This window comes from Ictalurus furcatus, chromosome 14, assembly GCF_023375685.1.
Source record: "Ictalurus furcatus strain D&B chromosome 14, Billie_1.0, whole genome shotgun sequence".
NCBI classification, from domain to species: domain Eukaryota; kingdom Metazoa; phylum Chordata; class Actinopteri; order Siluriformes; family Ictaluridae; genus Ictalurus; species Ictalurus furcatus.
In genome coordinates this window covers 9745709-9756612 of record NC_071268.1, presented here as the reverse complement: position 1 = coordinate 9756612, position 10904 = coordinate 9745709, and the positions used below count along the sequence as shown (strand labels likewise).

The 10904-nt window shown below is 36.8% G+C and overlaps 1 protein-coding gene across 1 annotated transcript; it reads right to left on the bottom strand.

Moving 5' to 3' along the window:
• Positions 1-4705: 4705 nt before the first annotated feature.
• Positions 4706-10731, bottom strand: LOC128618672 (exosome complex component RRP40-like). The gene is made up of 4 exons (XM_053642414.1): positions 10287-10731; positions 7953-8102; positions 7702-7853; positions 4706-5241 (listed from the first exon to the last, which is right to left on the bottom strand). Exons 1-4 carry the CDS (start codon positions 10515-10517, stop codon positions 5034-5036), a joined length of 741 nt encoding a protein of 246 aa, XP_053498389.1. The 5' UTR covers positions 10518-10731; the 3' UTR covers positions 4706-5033.
• Positions 10732-10904: the final 173 nt, after the last annotated feature.

Genomic DNA, 10904 nt, shown 5'->3' with positions numbered 1-10904 from the left:
GACCAAATTGTGTATTTTGTTTTAAGACAAATAAATGCAGGTACATGAATTATATTGTACAGTTTGAAACATTGTAAAAAACAAACAAACAAACAAACAAAAAAACAACAACAAAAACAACTTTGTTCCCTCAATTTTTTAAAATAACCGGTAGTAATTCTTATAAAACAAAAGCTGTTGATTATCTGTAGCAATAATGAACAAGTAACTGATTTTCATTTAGTTTCATTCATGTTACATTTCAAATTTCATTGCATCCATAATCATAAAAACCTGTTCTCCTATTCAACTGCTCCTGATGTCGTGTACAAATTAATAATAATAATAATAATAATAATAATAATAATAATAATAATAATAATAATAACATTTCTGTAAGGAACATTCATCAAAGTTAAAATATGAAAAACAGTTATTTGATTAAACTTCATGTCAATAGACATGTTGTGTTGTTGGGTGTTTTTTTGTTTTGTTTTGTTTTGTTTTGTTGGTTTTTTAAATTATTATTATTGATTTCATATGTTTGTCCTGACATTCTGAAACTATTTAAAAGAAAGTAAAAAGATATACAAAGATATAAACATGAATGTTAAACTTAAGGTTTTTGTAATATGATGTAATATACAGTAAATGAATACATCAAATATTGATAGGTCTGATGTGGTATTTATACATATATCTTTGATATATAAGCAAAGATGTTCTAAAAATTCTCAAACCAATGTGCTTTCACATTTTCACACTTGAAAATTCATAACAGATGACGCCAAAGGAAAGGATTAGCTTATGGAGAATGTTATGGTTAGGGTTAGCGTTCAAATAAATTACAATCGAAGCTTAAAGTTTACATACACATAGGCTTTCACAACTCCATACATTTAATGTTACCATGCATATCAAATGGCAAGCCAATCAGAGCTTCTATTTTGTTCGCATCAGTGGTAATTTTAACACAATCAATTAGAGACAGATTTATTTCAGCTTTAATTCATTATATCAGATTTCCAATGGGTCAGAAGTTTACATATGCCAAGTTGACTGCTTCCTTTTTGTCTGGAAGATTCCACATATTGGTATAATGACTTTTTAGAAGCTTCTGATTGGACATTTAGGAGTTTATTGGGAGTGGACCAGTGGCTGTAAAATGGCCCTTTAGGGACAGTTCCTTTTTGCCCTTGATACCCTTGGGAAAATCTAAGCAACTCAGTCAAATCCTCAGAAAAAAAAATGTGGAGAAACACAAGTCTGGTTCCTCCTTAGGAGCAACTGCAAACCAAATTAAAGTACTATGAGAATCTGTATAAACAATTGTATGCAAATATATAAATCTTGGGACCACGCAGACACTGCATCGTTCAGGAACGAGGCACAAATTAACTCCCAGAGATGAATGAACTTTGGACCAAAAGGTTCAGCTGAACCCAAGACAACAATAAATTAACTTGGAGCAATCAGGTACCAAAGTATGTGCATGCACCATTAAGAGAGACCTACATTGCCCTGGATTGAAAGACTGTCATGCATGAAAGAAGTGTCTAATTTAAGACCAGAATTTGAAAAAAGCCAGACTGAAGTGTGCAGGGAATCTGGACCTTCTGGAGGAGTGTTCTCAGGTCAGATGAAACACACATTTAACTGTTTGGCCATAATTATCAGTACTCTGCATAGAGAGAAAAAAGTGATAGTGACAGTTTTAATGAGATCTAAAATGTGTAAACAGTCATAGATGTCAACTCCTCATAACATACTATGGACAATTTTCTCCTTAACGACTGAGCAAAATGATAAATAAACAGCACCCATGCTGACATACATACAGTATATAACAGCTCAGAGCTGATACTGTGTGCTACTCAGGTTATCCAATACAATAAACCCTTACATATAAGCCAAATGAACGTTACTGACACTTCACAGAAAGGGGTGTGGCCAGAGTTTTTACAATGGGGTGGCCAGGTTAGACCCAATGACTTTTTTAGGGGTGTCAGTCTAAGGAGAGGAAAAATACTAATCCCCATCCACAAAAAAAAAAAGAAAAAAAAAAAAAAGACATAATGTGACTATGCCCCTGTGTAAGACCTGAGTGAGAACTCCAATGAACATAAAAGACACACAATTTGTTTATTGTCTAATAATAACCTCCACTCTTCTGGGAAGGCTTTCTAGATTTTCCACTCATATGCCTCCAAACAATGAATATTGATAACATAAAAAGTTTGACCTGTGTTTGCTTACCTGTTTGTTTGTTGTGGTCAGTAGGGACAAAGATTGGTTCATTTCTGTGTTAGCTAACTAAAGTTTTATGTAATTTTCTTACATGAATAACTGTTTTTCCGATCGTTTTTCAGTTTTCGATGCTTCAGTGCATGTGTGTGCACCTTCACACTGCTCATTGTATCTGCTTTCTATTTCATTACCGATATAAACGGGCTGTTTACAGGAACAATGTCAAAAACAGAAAGGCCTCATTTGAGGTTTGGTAATGCATCAAACATTAACTATGAGGAAGCAGTAAAGAGCTGCTCTGGATGAGGTGATAATGAGCTGTAAAGATAATGCGCCTCTGCATTCTGAAACTTTTGACCTTAGACCCCATTTTCTAGGCCTGTCGGTCACTTTAAAGCATTTAAGATAAATTTAAACTTTAAAGAAACCTTAAAGATACTTTATAAAGTAAATTAAACACATTTTCTTCAAAACATTTTGTGATAGTAGGATTGTTAAGGTGCTTAAAAAGATATAATGTAATCTGTATTTTAGTATTATAGGTAGGATACTACTGCAGGAGGAGATAATACTTCCAGCTACAGTAGCCTTATATGTACCTTTTCCCTGCACATATTTACACACTCATATACAACCGCTCACACACGGCTCAGTTCTGACTTGCGATATGCACAGCTCCATATGCTTCATATCTCATAACGATCATGGCACGTTAGCTCACTCTCTGTCCTCCATAACCTTAATTTACCTTCCCAAAATCAAGCCCGTCCTTGGTCATTATCTGCTACGTGTTCTGTTATCAGTAATAAAAGCCCTGATACATATTCATCCTGTGTTGTTCTGTGTTTTGTTTGCTGGCATTTTCACCTGGAAACAGGAATATTCATCAACTACATCGGGCTATAAACTCTGTGTTAGGTTGCAGAAAGGAACTGCTCTGGCATTGACTAATCACCAACTCTCTCCTTGGAAATTTAGAGAGGGACAAATCTGTGAAATGTCCTTAGTTGGATTTATCATACAGAGAGGATAAAATGAACTTTAATGGCACAGGGTGTAGATAAAAAAAAATTCTGGTAAAATTTTCTATGAAGCCGCTATTCATAAATCATTACAACTGTCCTTCTAAATCTCTAAGCTCGGTAACGATTCCTTGGAACTCTAATAATGCCGCAATGATAACTTATAACCATGTTCTTACACATGTCACTATTTATTATAATACCATTCGCTGTTCTGAACAATCTATATAACTAATAAAGAACGGTGAACAATTATAAAGCAGCTGTTATAGTTACTAACAATTACAAAAATCATTATAAACATTTAAAATATCAGTATTGCGATTACAGTTGCTTTATAAGTATGCAGTACATCACAGTCATTACCAGCTTACAAAGTATTATAAGTACATTCATTCATTCAATCATCTTCAGTTCTTTATCCTGGTCAAGGATGATCCAAAGACGACCCCTGGAACACCGGGTGCAAGGCAGGAATACAGTCTGGAGGGGACGGCAGCCAATCACAGGGCACCATGTACACAAATCCACACCTATCAGTGAATGTTTGGGGAATGTGGGATGATATTAGAGAACCTGGAGGAAACCCATGCAGATACAGGGAGTACATGCACAGAAACTCCACATGGAGAGTAAACAAGATCAAACTAGGGACCCTGGAGGTTTGAGGTGACACAGCTTCAAGGATCTACGCAGGGTTTTTTTTTTTTTTTGAAAAAGTGATGATGGACACTTTTATAGGGGCATATGTTCAATGAATATATAGTCACATGATGCCTTAAACTGTTTTCCAACTACACAAGATGTTGAATACTGGTACTTTCATAATGGTTCTCCTTTATGATAAGAAAACACTTTGGTTCAGTGATCAAACCTTTACAGATCCCTCAGAAAGACAACTAAAGGACCCTTAAATGTGTACTATCAGACTTGCAGTTAATATCTAGAACTATTAAGTCTCTGAATGTTGTCAATCCTTAGAAGTATCTTCTATATAATCTTAATCATATAACAGACATTTTGTTTAGCAGCACTGCAGCTTCACAGCTCCAGGGTACCCTGATCGATCCTGAGCTTGGTTTACTGCCTGTGTGCAGTTTCACATGTTCTCCTTGCATTTGTGTGGGTTTCCTCCAGGTTCTTTCATTTTCCTACCACCTTGTAAAAAAATAACAGTAGTCAGAGTAGGCTGTGCTAAATTTTCCTTAGGTGTGAATGAGTGTGTGAATGTACAGTATGACTATGATGGACTAGCATCCCATCCGGGGCGTATTCCTTCATAGCTCCTGGATCCATCTGGACCTTGACCAAGATACATGAGTTAGTAAAGATGAATGAATAATTTTGTTTACTAGGGAAAGTTCTATCTCTAACATGCCAAGTCTGTGTGAATAAATGAACACTAACCTTGTGTTATTATTTTATATAGAGCTTCAAAAACATGGGAATGAGAAAACTTTCATCAAACAAAATGTATTTATTTATACAGATAAAAGTGAATCAAGGCACTAGTAGATAAAAAACATCTTTTAATACAGAAATAATGACTGTGAGCTGCTCAAACCATAAACGGTACAGAAACGCAGTCCATCCAGAGTCCTACTTGTACTGTATATTGTACACTCTCACAGTACTTTCCAAATATTATTCATACATTTTACTAAAAGTTCAAATTCAATCCTCAGAACAGCCATGAATCAGTGCAGTGCTGTAAGACATGTTTGGCCTGTGCTGATCGGTCCATGAGGAATTGCCATGGAAACCAGCACTACACCAGTACGTGCACTAGAGGGCGCCGTCTGCCACCCTCTTGAACAGAGCCTGTCTCTGCTGCGCTGTCATGTTCTCACAGCTCTCCAGAAGATTGGCCACGATCAGTGTCTGCTGAATGGTCTTAGCCTTTATCCACACCCTGCCATTTAAACCCACCACCATCTCGAAGGGGAAGATCTTCTCAAGATCCTTCACTATCTCACTCTGAGGTGAGAGGAGCCTGAGGGGAAGAAAAGCAGAAAGACAGAATGGGTTTTAATCCATCTGTTAGGGTGCAATTTTACAAGTTTTGGATGGAAATAGCCAAAATGTAAACAATGCCTCAATATTGCAACAAAAAGTGATAAATAATAATGTAAGTAGACTCTTTATAACTTCTTGCGTTTAAGAGGATAAAGGCTGCTGATGTAGCATTGCAGAAAATTAATTGGTTTGAATATATGAAGCTCAAGAACACACAGAATGGCTTTCTTTATCTTGTTTTTTTTAAAAAATTTATTTATTTTTATTAAATAATCAGTTCAGTACAAACAGACAAAAACAGATTAGACCAAGTTTTTTTTTTTTTTTTTTTAAATTCCTTTAAATTTTAAACGCTGGCATGAAAATAAAAAGAAAAGAAAGCAAAGAGGCAGAATGAACTGGGCTATAATATAACTTTTGGCTGATACATTTAACATACCATCGTAAAAAAACAACAACAATACTTTCAATACTTTCATTGCGGCTGCATTTCTACTGCTACACAAATCCACACCTATCAGTGAATGTTTGGGGAATGTGGGATGATATTAGAGAACCTGGAGGAAACCCATGCAGATACAGGGAGTACATGCACAGAAACTCCACATGGAGAGTAAACAAGATCAAACTAGGGACCCTGGAGGTTTGAGGTGACACAGCTTCAAGGATCTACGCAGGGTTTTTTTTTTTTTTGAAAAAGTGATGATGGACACTTTTATAGGGGCATATGTTCAATGAATATATAGTCACATGATGCCTTAAACTGTTTTCCAACTACACAAGATGTTGAATACTGGTACTTTCATAATGGTTCTCCTTTATGATAAGAAAACACTTTGGTTCAGTGATCAAACCTTTACAGATCCCTCAGAAAGACAACTAAAGGACCCTTAAATGTGTACTATCAGACTTGCAGTTAATATCTAGAACTATTAAGTCTCTGAATGTTGTCAATCCTTAGAAGTATCTTCTATATAATCTTAATCATATAACAGACATTTTGTTTAGCAGCACTGCAGCTTCACAGCTCCAGGGAACAATACTTTCAATACTTTCATTGCGGCTGCATTTCTACTGCTCCTTATCTCTTCATTCTTTTTCAGAACGGACCTGGTTAAATTTACTGCTTATTGATCCACCTGATACTACTGCATCCATTAGTTTATGTAAACCCTTAAACTCCCAGCTTAATATTCAGTCATTCATCTTAAAGTATAATATTCAGTAACTACTATGAATTATTCAGTAACCTTGTAGGAATCAATATAATTGAATGTTCAAACAATCACATGGGCCTCATTTATAAACTCAGCAAACACAAAGAGGACCTTGAAGTGTATACATCATTTCCTATGCAGACACCAGGATTTATTCAAAGTTAACTTGAGTGTAAATGTGTGTGTGTTGTCATGTGTAAGCTCTAATACAAGACTACAGTTCAGGTAAACTGAAGAAAGTGCTTTAAAACTACGATTATGAGCAAATTCACAAGTCAAGATTGACATGGAACACTTACCTATGTAAAGAGTTAAGTGCTCAAATCAACACCCAGGCATAACTCACGGTCAATATATTTTTCTCATATGAATTCATAGGGGTGCCGATAATTGTTGCATGCCTACATTTAACAAAGATATTTTTTTATAAACCTGTGTTGTGTTTACAATTGTTTGATATCCATGAGGGCAGAGTATTTTTGTGAAACTTTTGAACAAAAGATCAAAAGGTTAAACAATCAAGACAATTTTTCACAGCCTTCTTTGCTCATATTTACCACGGGTGCCAATATTAGTGGAGGGCACTGTGCATGTATATATATTAGTCTTTATTGGTCACATATACATATGCACAGTGAAATTATTTTCTTGTTATCATGGCTGACCCTGCGCTCTGACCCCAGCATGTTAGGAAGCTGGGGTCAGAGCGCAGGGTCAGCCATGATACAGTGCAGAGCAGAGAGGGTTAAGGGCCTTGCTCAAGGGCCCAACAGTGACAGCTTGGCAGTGCTGGGGCTTGAACCCCTGACTTTCCGATCAGTAACCCAGAGCCTTAACCGCTAAGCCATCAGTAATGTTATACCATAAAAGGTCAAATTTTCTATGAGTCGTTTCCCTTCCATTGAAGGCCGTGTTCAGATGACATGCCGATGGATCTGATCTAACATGGATGATCAGGTCTTCTAGTGTCTGTGTCAGTTCGACTGCACACGGTCATTAAAGCAAAAAGGGGACATACCAAATATTAAGAAACTCTGAAATACATGTAAATATTTATAAAATTCTACTTTCCACTCAAGTTGTTGCTGAAAATATAATTTGTAGTGAAAACCTTTACATTGTTAAATTGAAAAAGAATGGCACACAGAATCATTTTCACTAGCGCTCTCAGACTTTTGGACCCCGCCATATTAATATTCAACAAGAGGATCTCTGCATACCTGCGCACTAATCCCAAAGACACCTTGAAGAGAAGCCCGTCTGCTCCAAACACTCCCATCCCATTTGCCCGGCCACAGCTGTCTATACACACCAGCTCTGGCTCCATGTCTTTGTTTGCGATGATGAACTGAGCGTATACCAGATCCCCCACCTGTACAGTAGTTCAAAAATAAGATCACATTTAATTTCAGTGCGGTTGCTCTGCAAACAAAATCACATGCGATAAGAACTGGCAGTGATGGAAGTATACCTGCACATTTGGTCTGTTCCTTTTAGTCGCACCTTCAAAGGCTAAGTAGGACAATGAGGCCTGTTCACTGCTTCCCACATCCACTTTAAAGATGTCCCCAGTCTTCGCCGTCACTATGCCAATCACGCTCTCGCCTTTAACTGGAACGTACTGAAGAGAAATTGTGCAAAAATAAATTATTATATCCACACTGGAACAAGGCGGCAATACAGGTCACAGATGCTTGTGTAATAACTTAAGTCTAAATCACGGACAGCTTACTACAACCCCAATTCCAAAAAAGTTGGGACACTGTGTGAAATGTAAATAAAAACAGAATGCAGTGATTAGTGCCTATGGAATGGGCAGCTTGCACATCTGGAAAGGCACCATCAATGCTGAAAGGTATATACAAGTTTTAGAGCAACATCTGCTTTCCTCCAGATTCCATCCCATCTTTACTTCTGAGAAACTCTGCCTCTCGAAGATACTCTTTTTATACCCAATCATGTCACTGATCTGTTGCCAATTAACCTAATCAGTTACAAAAGGTTCCTCCAGCTGTTTCTTTTTACTAACACGTATTTTTCCAGCCTTTTGTTGCACCTTCCCAACTTTGTTGAGACATGTTGTGGCCACCAAATTCAAAATTACCTTATTTTTTTTTTACTTAAAACGGTACATTTCCTCAGTTTAAACATTTTATCTGTTTTCTATGTTCTACTGTGAATAATGTATGGGTTTATGAGAGCTTCGAATAATTGCATTCTGTTTTTATTTACATTTTACAGTGTCCCAACTTTTTTGGAATTTGGGTTGTATAGAACATATAAATAAACCACCACACAGGGTGTCTAAGAAAGCCATTTTATATAAAGCAGGACATCACTTGGTGAAAAATCAAATGTACATGATGTCCCACTTTCCCCAAATGTAGCCAGATCAGCTAGGACATGCTTGCTGTCAGACTGTTCTTCTTATTTAGCTTAAATTAGCTTAGCTATTTGGCTAATGTGGCTAACAAGTACTGGAAAGCCACCTCAACTAAAATATTTTCTGTACAAAATCCGCCAAAATCTATACAATATCCCTTTTTTTTTGTTTGTTTTGGTGATATTACTCAAAATGTCACTGTGTAGCTTAATGCTGTAGTGCAATAGGCGGCCATCTTGGATGATCAGAAATTTTTACAGAAAGGCTGGACGTTATTCTGTTTCAAAGCAAAATTTGTGATACGGCCTAAATATCGTATTGTAATACATGAAGACAGTTTAAGATGACACGATATGCATCACAATTTTTTAGCTAGGTTGAGGTTCTCATAACAAAATGCCAAGTAAATGGCAGAGCTGCTATACAGTAAACCGTATGTTCAGTTAACACTTACAAGAGGAACAAAGGAAACGTAAACCATACAAATGACAGATTTTATCCCCCAGTCACCTCCTATTGGAGTTAATACATTCTAATATCGATATTGTCATTGTATCACCCAACTTTAAAGAGAAAACATCACCCTGAAACATATTAAATGTGTTTAACTGAATTTTTGGTTGGTGCTGTATTGGCTCTGAAACAAACAAACAAACAAACAAACAAAAAAACCACTCTGAAATAATAATTTTAAAAAAAGATTAAGAGCTTCTTTTCTTCCTCACTATTTTCCATATTAATTAGAAATCCAACTTTGAAATAATGAAGACAGCACGTGCTTGACTCAATGCTCCAGTATGCAGTGCAGATACACGTCTCCATACAACAGAGACTCCGCTTGTCTAGCTAGTGATCCATGACGAGCATGATGTTCTTACTGATGAGCATGATGAGGTGTTTACTGAGGTATTATTATACAAGTGGAAGCATTGCAAGCTGGTCTGTTTGAGCAGAGTGTACAGATGAGGAGGTGAGACAGCTGGACAGACTAAATGAATAAAGTGCTGCTGCATCACATTTATTTTAGGTAGCGATGACGCAAGGGCTTATTCGCACTGGTGTCCTGATCAGTACTCAGGTAGTCAAATTTCATTGTGGGAAGTGAAAATTGACCAACCTTTCGAAGTGATGAGGAAATAAAAAATTAATCTCGGACGCTTTTTAAAGATTAATATGCAAGGGTGGGTTGTTCATTTAATGGTGCTGATGTATAGAGTTTGGGTGACTTCTATGACTTGTAAAATACATTACTTTGGTATCCCCTGTGCACAACTACTTAAGCAAACGTGGAGATCCAACTGTCGTTTTTGTTTGGCTGCATTTGGAGTAAGAGGAAACCTGTATGATTTGTTTTCTACCCCATACCACCCCTTTAACCGCTGGTACAGCTCCATAGTTACTGTGTAGCCTGTAGTTTCTTACGCGTTTCTGCTGGGAGTCTATCCAGTACAGATTGGGCTGTTTATGGCGGAGGATGCCGCTTTTATACACCTGGATCTCGTCTCCGTTTCGGCGCAGTCCCGGTCCACAGATGATCTTTTCAGCTTTAACGCTGCTGTCTTCCTCTACAGAGGAAACATTAAACCGGAAGACATCTCCGGGTAAAACCACCTCACCTATCTGAGCCTTAAAACAAGAGTGTATGATGTCCATGATCTTATATAATATTATAAACTATACACACATACTACAGTATACACTTTCACTATACCCACGTGAAGAGCGGGTAGTGTGAAAACAACTGGAGATACACTTCCGGGTTGGAACAGCCTTTCAAAATAAAAGGCCTTGATTTGTGGACATAAGGTTAATTCATTCACGAATTCATTTATTCATTATGCCCGGAGTTCTCAAACGTTTTACAGCCAGGGACCTCCTTAACTGTATATTTGATAGAAAAACAAATAACCTCGATGAAGATTTATTTGACAAAACTATATATATAAAAAAAGCACTGTGTGTTTATTTTAAATGTGTAGAATATAATATTGGCTATTTAACAGACTTTCTGAGCTTTCCACCGATAGAACCCATTCTTAT